Raw genomic sequence first — 18,409 nt, forward strand, 5'->3', positions numbered from 1 at the left:
GATTTGCTAAAAAGATGGGCTGCTGAATTTTTAGGACCAGATTTGGCTAAATGTGCTGGGACCACTGTCTTAGCTCTGGTTTCTTGATTTGGATGCTGGACATCCTTCATGGACTGCATTTCCTTGTCCTGCTGGTCCCCTTTGCTAGTTGGACTAGCCATTCCGTTTTGGAACCGTTGGTGGGTAGCTGCACTGTTGCTTTCCTGCAAACACCTCTATAGGCCTTTCCCATCTCAAGAGCCTCAAGATGGGAAACCTCAATCACTCAGAAGAGAGGTGGAAGCACTGCAAGCCTTTCAGACATAGCTGCAGGGGAAGACGGTCCTGATCCTCACAGACAGCACCACAGCCATGTACTATCTGAACAAACAAGGGGGCACTCACTCTCCAGGGCTGTGCAAACTGTCCCGGAACATTTGGAAATGGGCTATCAAACACAACATGTTCCTGTTGTCACAACATGTTCCAGGGGAACTCAATCTTCTGGCGGAAGTGCTCAGCAGAGATTTCCCACTGCCCGTAGCGAACGAATGACGATTACACAAAGACATTGTCGCCAATGTTTTCGCAGAATGGGGCTTCCCAGAGATCGACTTGTTCGCAACTCTGGCGAACGCTCAATGCCAAGATTACGCTTCCAGGTACTCCCAAAACCGATCCAAGGGGAACAGTCTCTGGATCACATGGTCAGGGACATTTGTTTACGCTCTCCCCCCACCCCCCCGACTCCCCTACTCAACAAGATGCACCAGGAACCAGTCACCATGATACTGGTGGCCCCAATGTGGGTCCGCCAGCCCGGGTTCTCTCATCTGCTGGAGATGTCTCTCTCTCCTCCAGTGAAACTGCCTTACCCATACAACATGTTATCTCAGGACAAGGGAGAAACACTTCCACCATGCCCGCACAATCTGAACTTAGCGGCCTGGCTCCTGAGGTCAGAGTTCGGGCACCTCCAACTCCCTCAGAGATGCAAGGAAACCTAAAGCCCGATATTGTTACTCCAGTAAATGGAAGCGCTTTGTCATCTGGTGCAATTCCAAGGGCGTCAACCCTGTTGACTGCTCTCCTACACACATTGTATTGTACCGGACTCACTAAACTCCGGCCTGGTTTTCAATTCACTAAAAGTACACTTAACTGCTCTCTCGGCCTACACTATGTCACAACAGAAGGTGTTGTGGTGGAAAATACCAGTTATTAAGGCTTTCATGGAAGGGGAATAGAGGATTCACCCCTCTGTTTCTAACCCGGCTCCCAGATGGGACCTAAATATGGTGTTAACTAGACTTATGGGGTCTCCTTTCGAGCCCATGCATAACGCAAGTCTTAAGGAACTTACCTACAAGACCACCTTTTTAATAGCGATCACTTCTATAAGAAGAGTCAGTGAACTACAGGCCCTTTCAGTTCTAGACCACCTTGTTACAGTCCACAGAGATAAAGTGGTTCTGCGCACTCACCCTAGGTTTGCGCCTACATTTATTTCAAAGTTCCATGTCAACCAGTCCATAAAACTGCCAACCTTCTTCCACGACCCCTCCAACATGGCAGAAAGAATCCTGCAAACACTTGATGTACGCAGGGCAGTCATGTTCTACCTGGAAAGAACGCGACCACTAAGAAAGACAAACCAGTGTTCCGTTTCAGTGGCAGCAGGTAAAAAGGGAGACCCTGTCTCCAAATCAGCTATCTCTAGGTGAATTGTCAAATGCATCACACTCAGCTATACTCTTGCTAAGAGAGAACTGCCATTCAAGCCTAGAGCGCACTCTACTTGAGGCACTGGGGCTTCCATAGCATTCATTGAAAACGTTCCACTAGAGTCCATTTGCAAAGCGGCAACCTGGAGTTCTGTACACACCTTTACAAAACACTATTAACAACACACTTAGATGGAATTCTTAACCTTAAGCTTGCATCACATCTAGATAGAAATGTGAATGTTAGCATATGCCACACTTAGGTGTGGTGCCTGCTATCATTCACTATTCCATCTAAGGACAGCAATGCCAACTAACCAATCCACCAACAATTTCATCCCTCTGCATACACCTCTCAAACCCTAACCAAACACAACCACAAGCCTTAAACGCAGCAAACCGCACAAACTTCACTTCACTGCAACAACAAAACAAACTGCACATAGATTTGCACAACAGCACACGACGACTACCTACCGTAAAACACCCCAAGCCCAGCCAACAGACCCAATGGACAGAGGCTGCCAACAGCACATCACTGCTATCTTGCACTTTTCCAGCTCATTCCCACTAACTCACCCACCCTCTCACTTTTTTTAGAGCCGCCAGAGTGCCAGGGGACCACTCCGGTGGCGATAGTGCATGGTACAAATATCCTGGCTCTGCTTCAGCTATGTCTTGGATTGCCATGGTTCATCCCCCACCCCCTACCCAGTTCCACAATTATTGCTCCTGGGCTGGGCCTGTTCTTCATTGGCTGGGTGCCCAGGTTTGCCTCTGGAGAACCTTTGGCGTGGGACTCTACATCACCCTGGTGTCTTTCTCATCGCAGCTTTGACTTTTGGTTGGTGGATGTTAATCATGGGTGCATTTTTCTTCCTTTTCTTCATCTGGTTAATCACTGGTCCAAGGCTCAATGACCCGAGTAATGGCTCCTGTGTCCAGTCCTTTGGAATACGTCCTGTACTCACAGGGGTCTCCTGCCTCGTTCAAACCCAATTGTGAGTGTCTGGCACAATGTGCAAATTTCCCCAGATCCTAAAGGTCCTGTGTTTTTCTTCAGAATCGTCTTCAGGGGGGCCCCTGGTTCCTGGGCTAGTGGGTTTTTGCAACAGCGCCACCACAGTTTTCCCACTGACTTCCATTGGCCTGAATCCTGCTCTGCTCCATCTCTGGTTGCCTGGGTCTTGAACTAGGGACTGGCTCGTCAAGGGGTTCTCCTCTGGCTTCGCCCGGTGTTGGGAGCTTTTTTGTCTGCACATGTCATTGTAGGACAAGTACTTGGCTGGCTATATCCCATAGCCAGGGTTCTGCCCATGAACTCTGTCCCGTTGATCTCTATGGGGAACTTTTATAAGCTTTAAAACTCCTTAAAAAGTGACTAAAATAGGTACTAAACTGAACTTTGACACCAAATAGTATCATTCACTCCTAAATCACTGCAGTGTACTCCTGCTGATTAAAATGTATGGCTAAGTCTTACATCTGTTACATTGTATCTGTCCATTGCTAGTAGTGCAATGCAACCATGTAGGTCTGGTATTATCAGTTTAACGTATTCTGAATTTTCAGGGCATAGTGCTAAACCCTTTCTCTCCGTCTCTGTACCATATTGAGAAGTGCATTCAGGAAACTGACTGTGGTGGACTGTGGCACAGTGTCAGCATTGGAGATGAGAATACATTTTTTTTTTTTAGCAGACAGGCTACCAACCATCATCCAGCAGGAAGTGACTGGTTAAAAACTCCCCCACGTGCGAAGTGTGGAAGTGCAGTTGGAAGTCAGTGGGAGTGGGAATCCGACAGATTCAATAAGGAAAATCAAGTAAAATTCTATTAATCATAATGTGTACCCATAGCTATCCTCATGCTTAAAAGAGGGAGGTAATATCTGACAAGAAGCTGTGTGCGTGCTGCCTGTTCCCCTGCTGGGGAAAATGTAAAGGACTAAATAGGTCATTGTCTTTGACGGTTATTGATTTAGAGCAGTCCCCCAAAATGAATCACTCATTAGAACCCACTATTCCTCTCAAGAAGGCAGGCAATATTACTTAATTTACATTATTACAACAGATGGAGGAAGTGGGGGATGAGTCCGCACTATGGGGAACTCTTGAACAGGACAGTCCAAACGAAGGTGGCATCAACGTCTCCAAAGGGAGATTTTGTCATCTGGTTGCTCCGAGGGGACTATTGATCAGTCGCAACCAACCCTAATGTTGTTGGTTCCTGTCCATCATCTTCTCCAGATCTCAAAAGACTGATATCATGGAGGGATAGCATATCTGATGCTGCACATGTATCTACCTTCAGTGAGACTGATCTAATACTGAGATCTTTGAAATACATTCCCTCATAAATGCGGTCCTTGCCTTGTGCACTGAGCTTTTCAAAGGCCATAAGCAAAACGGCACTCTCCTTAAATCTATTGAAGTTTCATTAGGAAGGTCTGAGCAACACTCCTCTACCGTAATTGGAGAATGGGAGGAAGATCCGGAGGTAATGCCGTGCCAACCAAGCAACACAGACTTCGGGTTCCGCACAAAGCATACCTCGTCTTTGGTGAATAATATCGGGGCACTGGAGAAAGAACCCTTTGCGGTGATGCCTCAGTTGTGGAAATAAAGGCTGCTTTTCCAATCCAGCCAATAATACCTAGACCTGAATCAGAGAGAGAAATGTGTTGTCCTCGTAAGAAAAAGAGACTTAAAAGGTGGCCCAGAGCGGAATGACCAGGGCTGAAGCTAAGCGAAAGGCAAAATCTAAAGCTAAATGCAACACTTTGGGTGTTTGAGCGGATTGGTGCAGGAGGCATTTATTGCACCTTCCAATGATTGGGAAAACTCTAAAGTATATACTGAAAGCCCAGATCCATTGGATGTAGGCAAGTGTGCTAAAACAGCTCCTGCCATCATAGAGGGCGGCTTGGGTGGCCTCTCTACATAAGTAGGAATTGCTTCCACTGAACAAAGCTATAAAAACCGCTCCTGTGTAGAGGAAACGGTGATAACGGTTACAGATCTGTTTGCTACCCACGATAGCCTGTTACTCAATAGGCAAGTGTTATTGAACCTTCTTTATGTTTTCCCCTCAATTAAGGGTAATTTCTATTAAAGCTATTAATCGTGCTGTGCTACCCGATTCTTCTATGGACATGAACTGGTCATGTATACATGCAGAGTTGCCCACCTGCAAATTCAGGATTACCTAGAGACTAACCAACTGATAGGAATACATCAATCTGGCTTTCGACCTCAACACGGAACAGAAACTGCCCTTGTTGACCTCAAAAGTCAGATTGATGATATCAAAGATAAAGGTAACGCCACCATCCTCACTTCTCCTCCTCTGCTGTCATGTGGATACAATCCTTCTTGGCTAATAGAACAATGAGGGTTTTTTACATCAGTGGCGGCAGCAGACCCCATCCCTATCACCTGCGGTGTCCCACAAGGCTCTTGTGTTTCCCCCACTTTGTATAACATATTTACAAAGCCTCTCTTTGACAAACTGGACCATCTGGGTTTCACCTATACCAATTACGCAGATGACACCCAGATACTCCTCACCATCTCAGTTATCTATAGTGCTGACGTCATCCGGATCAATGAAATCTTCTCCATCATTCAGGCATGGATGGCCACACACGGCCTCTGCCTGAATGATGAGAAGACTGAGCTTCTCCTTGTCGGCTCACCTAATAACTTGCTGAAACTCAGCCCTAATTACAATAGCATCATCATCGATGGTAATAAAATTCCCATACAATTCCCATTTTTAAAAATGTGAAAACCCTTGGCATTTATCTCGACGCCAACCTTTCCAAACAAGTTAATATGACTGCCTCAGCCACTGCCTGCACCCTACGCCTGTAGACCTTTCTTGTCCACTAATAGCTGCCTCACGCTGGCCAGGGCTCTCATACAGTCCAAACTGGACTATTGCAATAGCCTATACCTAGGTGCTAACCAATCTATAATCAACAAACTACAGGTATTCCAAAATAACGCGCTACGAGCAGTACTAAACATCCCCAATCGAGAGCAGAAAATCCTGCAAATGGTTCTCTATACAACAAAACATTGACAAAAAAACCATATGTCTCACATACAAAGCCCTAAACCATCTAGCCCCACCCTATCTCACCAACACATTCACCCTGAAATTGGCTACTAGAGTTACCAGATCCTCCAATACCTTATGCCTTACAGTGCCCAGATGCACCTTAAAAAGAGCCAGAGGATCTAGCTTCATGGTCCTTGCCTCCCAACTCTGGAATACCTTACCACTTAAAATCTATTGAATCCTTTCAGGAAACAGGTTATTGGATGGTTATTGGAGAAAAACTAACATTACCATCTTCTATCTCCTATGCCTGGCGATACTGACTATACTCTAACTATTTGATGCTCATTGTAAACTGTATAAATGTATAACTGTAAACTGTATATATTGTATTTTGTAAACTGTATATATTGTATTTTGTAACCTGTCCCGAAGCGCCCTTTTACCTCTGGGTCTGGAGCGCTATATAAATAAAACAAACATAAAACGAACATCAGTAAAAGGAATGTGGATATTATGGCCATGTCAGCTAAATTTAGAAAATGGGTTACATGTTGGAAGTGGGTTCATCCTATGTCGATATAATTGACCCTATATCTACTAAGAAAAGCTTGCCGGGGAGGGGGGATGGGCCCTTTGAGAAATGGTGATGGTAGGAAGTGAATTTGCCCTGCGGGTCTACTGCCTTTTCTAAATTTAAGAAAGTGTGGTTGGCATTGATCTAGTTCAAGCTTGTGACTAACCATGTTCCTTTGGTCTGCATGGCCAGAAACAAAGAGGGAAATCCCTTGTCTTGGGGTGGTTCCTAGCGCTGCAACCGTTTTTATTTACGGTTGAACCGAGGGCATGTACAAAACAGTCTAAAATGTATTTTCTTTCAAGATACCCAAAAACAAATATTACGCAGGGAACAGGAGGGGGAGGACGAGGAAGAGGAATACTTAGGAGAAAGGGTGGGCCTAGCCTTCTCAAGTGGGACGGGAACTCCTCTCAGCCGATGGTGGTAGATGTACCTGTGAGCCATCCAGAGCCAGTCCTGCCCCGTAGGTGGATGGCAACAGCTGAGAAGGTCCCAATTCCTGCCCTTCCGGTTGCCAGCACGTTAGTGTACAAACAATTGTCTCCAGTCCTGCCTCATTTATTACTCTCCCTTGTCATTCTGTCTTTTCTATATTGCCTGCACCAAATCCAAAACCGAATCACCATCCACAGGGCACAGCTAGTCAAATAACGAGAGCCGCTTGCGAGACCCAAAGCGCAGCAAACAACCAATGCCAGAGACACCGGCACTACATCACCCAGAAAGCGAGAAGCTGTGGCCCTAAGACTAATCAAAAAGGTCTCACGAAGGTGCCAGAAGCAGCTGGCAAAACCACAAAGACAACAACAAAAAGGACCAGTAGGGAACAAATAGAAAGCATAACCCACCCTTCCCAGAGAGACCTGCCATGGACCTGGAACACAAGTGGGAATGCTGGACAATCTACACCACCATATTTGGTATGCACAAGCCCGCTCGGAGCTAGTGGGTTGGCCTTAGCCCCCTTTTCCCCCCTCCCACATACACACCCGGGTAGAGAAGGCAGGGCTAGATTGTCCAAGGAGAGGTACTTAATCCTGGGACAGGGAGAAGGATTTAAGCTCAAGACAGGAAGTGTGATTTTTTTTCTTTTCCGGGTGAGATCAGAGGTGGAAGACAACCGAGAGACCAGCAGGAGGAACGAGAGAAAAGCATGGAGTGTGGAGGAGATTCATGGACATTGTGCAGTAATGGCCTAGGAGTGGAAGTGGTTCTTCAGTGTTGTATCATGAGAAAGCAGAGTGGTAATTGTAAGGAATGAATGGGAATTTAATGGTAACAGATGAAAGGAGGTTGCTGGAGTAGTTTGTGGGAGGATTAGTAGGTGGCGAGGAGTAGTGACGCAGAGTCTGGGCACCTTTTAACATCAAAGGGTGACGGAGTGAAACTGTGGAGGGACAGATCAATGGGAGGAGTAAGGTGGAGGATGAACTAGTAGGAGAGAAGAGGTGAACGTGGGTATGACTTAATCAGCTTGAATCCATTCCAAACCTTGCAAATTCTTAGAAATCCCACTAGACCTTCAGGGTGAGTTCCCTAGTTTATATACTCGACCCAAGAGAAATGCACTTGCCCCAAAGTGACTGGTGACACAATATTTACCAGTGCTTTTTGTGAAATCATGCATGTCGCCATAAGAACACTCCATATTTGTTTCAATGCTGTCAAGCATGCACAGTGAAACCTGTAATTGCCATTTACTGCAAACAGAATGTGTTTGCAGTAAATTAAAAATACGTTTGTAACATCCCCATACTCGCAAGCAAGCAGAATACCATGCAAACAGTACTCGCCCTTCATAAAAACTGCACTCCGATGCTAGTGGGCTAGTAGACTTTGCGAGACCTGCTTTCGAGTAAGTGCAAAGCACTATCCCAATTTCCCATAAAAACACTAACCCTTGGTTAGAGTAAGGACAGTTAGGAATTCCCTGAGGGAGTTTAGATAGCCACCACTTAGAGAACCATTCATAGTATAAGACAGTGATTAGACCATAGGGGGGGTGAGAAACCTTTGGGCGTTCTCACAAGTAGTCCCCGTGGATCCATTGCTCAGGTGGCCAGGGGAGAGCCATCGCTCCTGGATCCCAAACCTGGGGGCGGACAAGCCAGGGAGGATCACCTAGGCAGGGGGTCATTGGGGAGTGTGAGGAGAGCGTGCAAAGGCAAGACGGGTATTCCCCTGTCCCTTGCACCAATCTATCCTTCAAGCCCTCTTTTTCCATGGGATATTGTCACCCAAGTCCCATCCTGCCCCTTAAACTTCGCTCACCAAAGGGGAAGATCAGATCTCATGGACATCTAGAGAGTCCAAGCCCTTTTTCAACTCTTAACACCAACCTGGTCTCTCCTTCCTCAAAAACCAGAAGATGTACTGGGTACCCACTTTTTCCTCCCAAATATCCCCCTCCAGTAAACAAAAGGATTTAGTATCACTCCCTCACCTTAATGAGCCCCAACAAGTCCCTGCACCTGGTACTGAAAAGAGGGTGAGACAAGTTCAGGCTCCCTCAGTCTGTACGGCCTATTTCAAATCATATCACAGCTCTCCCTCCCCATTTCCAATAAGTACTGGGAAGAGGAAAAAGCCATCTGGAGCAATGAGGATTAACCGTAGGACCAACATAGGGATACAATGTGAGGCTTATCATCGAACACCTTTGATTTGTCACACTGATAGAGTCAGGCGAGGTCAGGCACTTTCCACCCTCCCCCCAACGGTGCACACTTGTTACCAATTGACTCTCACCTGCAGTATAAAAAGGGTGGTTCTGCCAGAATCATTGAGCGAGCCTGGGTTGCTGGATGGAACCAGGAGGCAAAGGAGCAGAAGGCTGCAAAAAGAGGAGCCCAGAAGGACCAGTGGAGTGTGGGACACTTGCCTAGTGTGCGTGAGGGGCTGCAGCGTGGCGAGGGAGCCTTCTCTCAGGAAGCAGGAGCAGGACGGGAGAGAGTCTATTGGCATTGTTTAGGCCAGTGCTCATTCCCCTGGCACATGTGTGGGACCCAGGGGTGCCTGAGTGGCAAGTGGGGAGACCTGGATCTCGACCCAAGCCCATTTGACCTGCTCACCAGCGATGCACTACTGTTGATGAGTTTCATGAGGCGGAGAGAAACTTGAGTGGCTCAAGCGGGAGCAGGAGCACTGTGGAAACAAGAGCCCGGTGAGGAAATGCAGGAAGAAAGGAAATGAAAGCTGGAAATCGGTGGAAGAAGGTGAAGCAGAATGACAGAAAAGGTGTGCCAAAGGCACGGAAATAACGAAAGTCAGTAAAGTGTGCAGGCGACGCGGAAACAGCCAAGAGTGGCTGTGAGACATCCGAAACAGAGAGACACAGCATTGAGTCAGTGAGAAGGAAAACAGACAGTCAAGAGAGGGTGAAGGCAACCCGAAAGTGAGAAAGAGGGTACAAGCGACCCAAAATAAAAACAGAGTGCAAGAGGCACGTTAAAGGGAAAATGAAGGTGCAAGAGAGCAAAGTGAGAAACTGAAGGTCCAAGAGAGCACGGTGAAAAGCAAAGAAGTGTGCAAGAGGCACAAAAAGGTGGAAAGAAGATGCAAGTGTACACAACAGGAAAATAAGATATGTAGCAAGCACAATAAAGTGAAAGAGGCACAGGAGAGGAAAAGGTGCCATAGAATGAGAAGAGGGGTTACAGGTCAGAGTGGTTGCACCTGGGAAGGGCAAAGAGCCCGGTGTTCTCGAAAGTCTCTGATACTACCCCCATAAAAGAACTGTACAGTGAAAGGTACATCCTGACAAGAGTAACATTTTGTTTGATTGAGACCAGAGGGGCCTAGGCCTGGGGAAGGGAACCCTAAGAGGCCCACAAGAGACATTGGTGAACTTTGTAAAGAGGGGCCTAGGATTGGGGAAGAGAACCCTAAGAGGCCCACAAAAAACATGGTTGATCTTCATGAAGAGAGGCCTAGACTTGGGGACAGGAGCCCTAAGAGGCCTAACAGGAATGGTCTTTTTTTGATTGGAACTGGAAGGGTCGAAGCTTGGGAAAGGGAACCCTAGGAGACCGAGGGATATTGTTAACTCTATTGACTTACTGCAATTGCCCTACGTGGAAGGTTGCAACCTGAAACCAGATGTGGTTTACATTTCCTTTTTGTTTTAATTTTTGGAGTCACCATTTTTCCTTTAAGAAACCCTCCTCCCACCCCCATCACATTCGATTTAAGAGTGAGAGCAAGCATAGGTTTAGACGATCCACTTTAGTGTTGGGGCCAAGTAGGCATTACACCAACCCAAATGTTACTTTTGAGTTGGTGACTCTCTTGTTACCATGCCTGTCTCACAGGGGTCAACCTTAGGCAGTGCTAACTGGGAGTTGTGGATGCCTGTGTTAGCGAAGAGGGTCGTAACACGATGAGAGAAAGGAGGGAGGAATGACCCTAGGCTGCACAAAGACGGAAACAACCTTGAACTGTCTCTACGACTCTGAATTATTTTTTTGCCATCTGTGACACAGTATTCACTCATTCCCAAATGCCAATGTGTTAGTCATTAAAAATGTACATGTTTCGTTCTTTGCACTCAACCTCACACTACATATCGTGTTTAGCTCGGAATTTCATACTGCTGATCAAAACCTCTGATTTTTGTTCACTATATAAATTGATGGTATTATTCTTAAAACAACGAATCTTTCTCTCGACTTAGGGCACATATAACTGTAGATTTCTGGAAACCTTTGACAATGTGGTCACTGAGTGTACCTTTAAGCCCACTCACAGCCCTGCAGATAAGGGGTGTATAGGCCACTTTTACTCGCTAACAATTGGCATAATACTCCCAAAAACATAAAAACAGGGAGTACAAATACTCCAACAGAAAATCGGAAAAAGAAAGACATGTAGAACACGATTCAAAGCCAGTACACCACGCGATACAGACCACTGTCTTTAGCAGATCTTTCCATCCTATGTTATGCAGTCAGATGTGGCACCTACAGCCCATGGGACAGCCGTGCCAGTTCGTAGGCAGTGTTGCCCGCCTTCAATGAGGCCATTGAGCTGGGAAATTAGGCACACTGGAGCCCTGTAAATATGCACAGCCTTATGGGCATCTCAAACAATCCGACTTCTCCCTGAGCCATACCCCAAAATGTCTGCAGGTTTCTTGTCATCTGCAATCATGGTTGTGGCTTGGCTCTGTCCTTGGCTCAAGCAGAAATAAAATGATGTTGGTTTTGTGAATAGAAAAAAGGCAACACATTCACAGTTCCAAAAACACCACAGACATCAGACATATAGCAGCCCACAAAATATCAAGATGGACTGAATTCAAAACAATTACTCCGGAATACCCAACCAACACTCTAGAAGCCCTCATACCCAATGACCACAAAGACAACATTCTCCCCATTGTCATTATAAAGGTCATCAAACATGAAGCATTCATACCCTTTCCCAAAATTAACGCATCCCTCACACAAGGCACCTTCCTAGATTAACTGAAAATGGGAAAGATGCTCCCCCATTGAAGAAACCAACAGACAATCCAGATTACATGGCCAACTACTGCTCACCATGCTTCTACTCTTCATCGACAAATGAGAGAAACGTTGTCATCCAGTTGCAAAAAGGGATCACTCAGCACAATCTCTTACAACACTACCAATATGGCACTGACGCCACTACCCAAATTAACAATGATGCTCTATGCATCCTGGGCAAATGGGAACCCTACTAACGAACTCTCTGCTGCTTTTGATGCCGTTAATCATGAAGCTCTCCACAACATCCTTGCAAAATGCATGGGCTTCAATTGTACAATCCTGTAGTGGTTCGCCTCATACCTCTCTGACCGTTACCAACGGGTCCATTGGGCCCCAACAGACCACAGCATCACCCATTAACCTGAGGAGTTTGATGACGCTACGTTCCGACCCTTGTCATCTTCAATATCTGCAAGGAACCAATGAGGGGTGGGTCCAGGGGACCCTCACCAATACAGACATCAAGATATATAAATATGCAGATGACACACAGCTGTACCTAAATATACATTGCACCAACATTCCACGACTCAACTACTATCTGTCCCTTGATATTCATCCAAGCATGAATGTCAAGTGCCTACTAGAAGCTTAACCCTACAGAGACCAAATTAATTCTCTTACAAGAAGCATACCCAAGTCCAGAATTGGCTGGCTAACATGAAGCTTGACAGATTTAGGACAGGATATGGTATAATATACAAAAGACATTACCAACCAGTATCTCAGAGTGCAACTACTATGCACAAAAGAGGAATCCGAGAAAGCTACACATCATGGAACAATGTTTTTTTTTTGTTTTGCATTCCTAAATCAATAGAGACCTGATATTCCAAAGATGTCTTGAGGTAAACTGAAGAGGGAAACACCATGAAACAGGGACTTTCCTGCTACGTACATGTCTGTGAAACAAGTCATCTGTGCAGAGAAGACTGGTACCTCCATCCTACACCTCTGCAAGGACCTGAAGGCCCTACACTGCAAGGAACACGCTGATCACTCTACTCAACCCTATTTCCCCTCCAGCATCATCCCGTCTCCTAGGCTATCCTTGCACCCTACTTGTAACCCCCTGGGTGCTCCCCATCTTTACAGCACTCTTTTTTTCGGCACAGCTAGGTACGCACTCTTAAAGTCCTGCATATTCAGACAGATAATGCTGTATGGCACTTTAATAAAATCAACTGAACTAAAGTACTAACTGTCACAGCCGATGTATAGACATTTGTAAAGTGACTGCTTTCTAATGTAGCTAGATGAGCCAAGCATGGCTTGGGCCAAGTGAATAGCCAAACCCTAGTTTCAAACGACTGCCCCCCGAAATCCCAAGCGGAGCCCTGCCTGCTCAGTTCGGCTTCACCACATGATCACATTTCGTAAAGCTCAGCAAAACATTCCATGTCTTGTGACTAGTTTTCCTATTTGCCCCAACTGGCAGTGCTTCATGAGGGTTAACAGCTGTGATTGATTCTGTTCAGTCAGATCACATGCGCTTAACCAGTGTTCATTACATGTGAAGTTGGACGTAGCCTTTTCAGTATTTCATAACCAATGTATTCTGCCGGCATAGCTCATGAACCCTTTTATATCCGTCTCATCTCCTTATAAGAGATGCACCCGCATAGGAGGAAGGCACAATGATACACAGCAGTACCACCCTTGCACAGGCCACTGTTAGACTAGTAACGCAGGGCATAAGTCACACTGGCCCTCATGTAAATCACTGATCAAGGTGATGTTCTTGTACAATAAGATGCATATTATATATATATATATATATATATATATATAGTAATGGTTACAACTACCACATACAGTACAATTCATAGTAAAAAATTGGCATGTGCAGCACCAGGGTTTGAAATTGAGGGGAGCTATTTAGCTCCTCCTTCTAGCATAGTAGAGCCTGGTTAGCATGAAACCAACCGCTACCAGGAGCTACTTTTGGCTCCTAGGGCCAACTGGTGCCTTCCAAACATGTAAATGTGACATTCAACTTTGAGTATCTGAGAATATCAATAAAGAAGAATTAGAACATATCTAATATACATTAAAACACAATAGTTCATATAAAATGGACAAAAAGTTAAAGGAGCATCTCTGGTAGCTCCTGGTACCCCTGCAAGAGCTTCTTCCCACATGGTGAGGCCCAACACCCAGGAGCTGGTTTTAGCTCCTGCTCATCGAATCTCAATTTCGAACCCTGCAGCATCAGTCACTGCTGCCGTCATATCTACACCACAGTGATGCACGCAACCAGCCATGGACATCTAAGAGCATGCCCACTTACAAAATTGGCCTGTACTCAAAAAACTACCAACGTTTAATGCTACGCCTACTATACATCTTGTGTGTGCATGCTGTTTAGGGATCCTCTAACCTCTGTAGGACATAGATCTCACTTCTGAGGAGTGATTGAGACAATACGTTGCTGGGACCACATATAGTACAGCATGCACAGTGAATAATGCCTGGTTTGGACAACACATTTATCACAGTTGCGGAAAACAGGATCTCAAAAGTGCTCCACCTTACTGAGGGACACAATGTGTTCAATTCTGGAAATTCCTTTTTCGAACAATTGTAATCTGGTCAATTAGTGCACATGAGATGAAGGAGACCCCACATTGCATTATGCTGTTAAAATGAAAATACAGCAATGAAAACAGTGTGTTACCGATGATCTGGAGTCATATAGGGAAAGTCTACATAAAGCATGTGATGCTCTTTGCAAGTCTGAGATTGATGAGTTCTCTAGACAAGTCCTCTCTATGAAAGTTTCCTCCAAAACAGTTGCTCCCCTGCTCCTTCAGAACTATCAAGGACAACATTGCCTCCCTTGCTCGAGCCTTGGCTGATTTCTGCAATCACTCCTTTGACACTGGCTCCTTCCCCCTACCCCTCAAGCACTCCCTTGTTCACCCTCTCCTCAAAAAGCCTTCTACAGACCCCTCCTAGCCCGGCTAACTACCGCTTATCTCCACTACCCCCTTCCTGGGCAAACTCTTGGAGAAGCTGGTCATCTCCCAACTGATCCACTGCACTGAATCTGTTGGTTGTCTCCACCAGTCTGGCTTCAGAAAATCCAAAAGGCAGGGAAAATGCACTCCTGAACACCTGTGAACAATTGCTCTCAAATCTCGATTCCAACTCTCCTTCCGTTCTCATCTTTCTTGACATTTCCTCTGCCTTTGATACGGTCAATCATGTCACCCTTATACATCAGCTCTGCAATATCCTTGCCATCACAGACCTGGCACTGGACCGGTTGACCTGCTTCCTCGCTGACCAACATTCCCAGGTTCAACTGGGCCCTTTTCTCTCTTTCGTCACACTCTACTCCTGCAGCGCCCCCCCAGGGATTTTCCTGTGGCTATTCAACATCTACCTTGGCGCCCTGATCTCCACCTTCTGTCCTCACTTTCAGTGTCATGCAGAGGACACGCAGCTCCCATTCAAGTTTCCATCCACTGCCTCTTCTTCCTCTCTCATTCCTGACTGGGACTGCTATTCAGGCATGGTGTGCTCCTAATGATCTCTGCCTTAATGCCAGTTAAGACTGAGATCCTTCTCATTGTGACCCAAGCTCTCTCCTACCCTGTGGCCACTCTACATGTGTCCTCTCACCCTCTTGTGAGGTCAAAAACCTTGGTGTCATCTTAGACTCCTCTCTCTCCTCCCTTCACATTGTGGACCTTGCCAAGAAGGCCCATTTTTAGCTGCACCTCCTCCGAGGGATTCTCCCTTTCCTCACCTTCCCCCAGAAACTCAATGGGCCTCATTAGGAGTTTGGCGGTAGCCATGCCATTCTTATTGGCATGGCTACCCCCAAACCTGGTACCGGGTCCGGGTCCCAAAAATAGGGAATTACCAGGCCATGCTGACTTAGTGGGCCCGGTAATTCCCTTTCGCGGGACCCGGAACGTCCCCATTCCCATTTGAGCCCCTATAGGGCTCAATGGGAATGGGGAAGATGCTAACAACAGGCCTGTTAATGACAGGCCCGTTGTTAGCATCCTGTACTGCTACCGGGTCCCGCACTGCACGTCTGGTCTGGCCAGGCGTCCAGAGCGGGACCCGCTGCAGACCTCGTAATGTGGCGGCCCGGAATGAAGGGTGCTGGTCCCTTAAAGGCACCGTTCATTCCGCGGCTGCCAGCCTCCTAATGAGGCCCAATGTCTCCAGAGCTCTGGTCCTCTCTAGACTGGACTACTACTAACAACCGCTTCCTCAACCTGATTTTATCCTCCCCGTCAACTAATCCAGAATAGGACTGCAAGTCTTATCCTTGGCCTCAAGCCCATCTCTCCAGCCCTAAAATCTCTCCACTGGCTCCTGGTTGCTGTGAGGATCAAGTTCAAGACCCTCTGCATCAACCACAAGGCTTTCTGGGGCCTGGGACCCCACTGAATCCAACTCACTCTCCCTAAATACCTCCCTGCTAGAGCCCTTCAGTCTTCTAGCTCCAATTCTCTGCAGATCAGATACTTTTCCAAGCAGAGAGTGGGGGGTAGATCTCTCTTCCACAGGAGCCTCCCTCTGGAATGGCCTTCCTGCCCCTCTCAGGCTTGAGCCGGATCTCCTTAAGTTCTGCAAGATCCTCAAGACCCTCCTTTTCTCTTCTTCCTTCCCTTCCCTTCCCCTGCTAATAACCCCATATTCTTCTTTTGACTGGCACTTTCTGAGTTCTACAGGGCACCCCCCCTGCCCAGTCCACCCCCGTCATCGTACTTAGCATGTGGACCTTCACTCTCTGCATTCCCTTGAACTTGCCCACCTGGCCTCCCCTTACCACTCGCCTAGCCCCTGGGGCCCTCTTATTTCCCAGCACTTGCAAGCTCGTCTTCACTCCGCCCTGCACTTCCCTTCCTGCTCTAGCATTATCGCATTGTGCTCCGACCAGCACTCCCCCCTTGCACTTCTTGTTACTGTACTTGCATGATCCGAATGACAAGGCCATAATAGGACGGTTATTGTTATTTTTCATCCCTGATCCCCTCCCCCTTTTTAGTCTTGCAGCGCCTTGAAATACCATTTTCTCTAAAGGCGCTTTATAAATACCCAAGAAAATAAATGTGTAGGCAGAGTACAGGTGCCACTGCTCTTGACAATTATCTAACGATTCATAAATAAATATGTTCCATGTCCTACATTGGCACTTTGTCACGATTTGTGCTGGTAGATCCAGCAAAAATTGGATAGTGTATGTAGGTTATTTTTTGTGCTGGGAAATTCTAGCAAAAATAAGTGATATTTACAGATAGGAGGTCCTGGAAGAACGGAAGTTACTCAAGTTGCCACAGGGTTTCTAATTTTGAATGTTAGATGATGAATGTGGTTTTCCTCGGCATGACCTACGGTGTTCTTACACATAATATAGACACAGGCTAGATATTAAACGTCGTTAGTGGCATATAAAGTAAACGTCGCAATTTACGCCTTTGTGAATTTAAATGCTAGTAAACACACTCAAAAGCATTAAAAACAAAGCCGCGAAACAGAAAAAAAAAGTGTGGGAGTCTGAATGGATCAACTGAGCTGTCTCACTGCTGCAAGCATGGTTTTGTTGAATGACAAAACACAAACTATGACGTCACCACAACGCGACGCTAGGTTTACTTTTAGACACCCCACAAGGACCGTTCAACCTTTTTCTTGTTTGTCAGAATTATGTATCGCCTCAATGTTCTTTTAAGTGGGGGGGATGAAGCGCTCCTTCTGTAAAAGACCAACGCTTCTAAGAGCCATCATATTTAGATTTACGACGGCAGCCAGGATATTTGTTGTATTTAAATTGCTCAACAAAAAACTACCAACGTGCGTTCCAAGGAAGGTATTGGACCGCTGAGCACTTCTGACACTTGAGCTCGACAGTGGCGCAGAGTAGCACTACATGGCCAGAACTAGCAGGGTGTGTGGTTCTCACGCCTCACTTGCGAGGCTTCTGGACGGGCTTTCTTTGTCCCGCTCTGTCTGCCCTTTCCCTGCGGCCATGTCTGAAACACATGCTGTATCCAGCCCGCGTCCCTTGGAGCGGCAGGCAGCACGTTGTTGCAGCCACTAAATTCACAGGCTGCACCGCACGCACTCACCCGATGATGTTCCCTTTGGGTGCAGGGGGCCTCCTGTTCAGAGCAGCTCAACACTTCCGGGATAGGAGACGAAGGCAGACGGATCCATTCATTAATTACAGGGGTTATGAAAGCACAGAGAGCTGAAGTGAAGCTTTAAGGGGGTAAATAGTGTCACAGCTCGATGGTTGCACATAAAGCGTATGTCCTTTACGCCTTCTTTCCCTCTTTCTAGTCTGCGAATTGTCCCTGCGATCTCCCCTTTACTTTCCTCACAGTGGTAAGGACGGTTGCCATGGAGACGTGTGTACACATGTACAGCTGCTACTGAATATGGCATCCCTGGTGAGACTGCAGACCAGGAGCGGCGAGATGAGGCTGGAATATCAGAGGAGGAACAGGTACAGGAACCAAGGTCGTAGAGGGGAGGCGGGAGGAGAAGCGTCCCCCCCCCTGTTTAGGGGGAAGGACTCTCGTTTAT

At 46.6% G+C, this 18,409-nt stretch overlaps 2 protein-coding genes across 3 annotated transcripts in view; one reads left to right on the plus strand and one right to left on the minus strand.

The window, feature by feature from the left end:
• GPATCH2 (G-patch domain containing 2) overlaps positions 1 to 18,065 on the minus strand; it is a 1,007,975-nt gene extending 989,910 nt beyond the window's left edge. Inside the window, exon 1 of one of the 2 annotated variants that reach the window (XM_069608577.1) lies at positions 17,950 to 18,062. The gene's annotated coding sequence lies outside the window, so the exon portion shown is untranslated. Of the gene's footprint in view, positions 1 to 17,949 lie in introns of both variants that reach the window. The other variant, XM_069608579.1, reaches the window with a different exon arrangement.
• An 83-nt stretch (positions 18,066 to 18,148) lies between these two features.
• SPATA17 (spermatogenesis associated 17) overlaps positions 18,149 to 18,409 on the plus strand; it is a 1,004,194-nt gene continuing 1,003,933 nt past the window's right edge. Inside the window, exon 1 of the mRNA XM_069608580.1 lies at positions 18,149 to 18,329. Within this exon, the coding sequence (XP_069464681.1) occupies positions 18,262 to 18,329 (68 nt within the window). The 5' untranslated portion in view covers positions 18,149 to 18,261. The remainder of the gene's footprint in view (positions 18,330 to 18,409) is intronic.

The sequence above is a fragment of the Ambystoma mexicanum genome, chromosome 4q (genome assembly GCF_040938575.1).
Source record: "Ambystoma mexicanum isolate Mex_15411 chromosome 4q, UKY_AmexF1_1, whole genome shotgun sequence".
Taxonomy (NCBI): Eukaryota; Metazoa; Chordata; class Amphibia; order Caudata; family Ambystomatidae; genus Ambystoma; species Ambystoma mexicanum.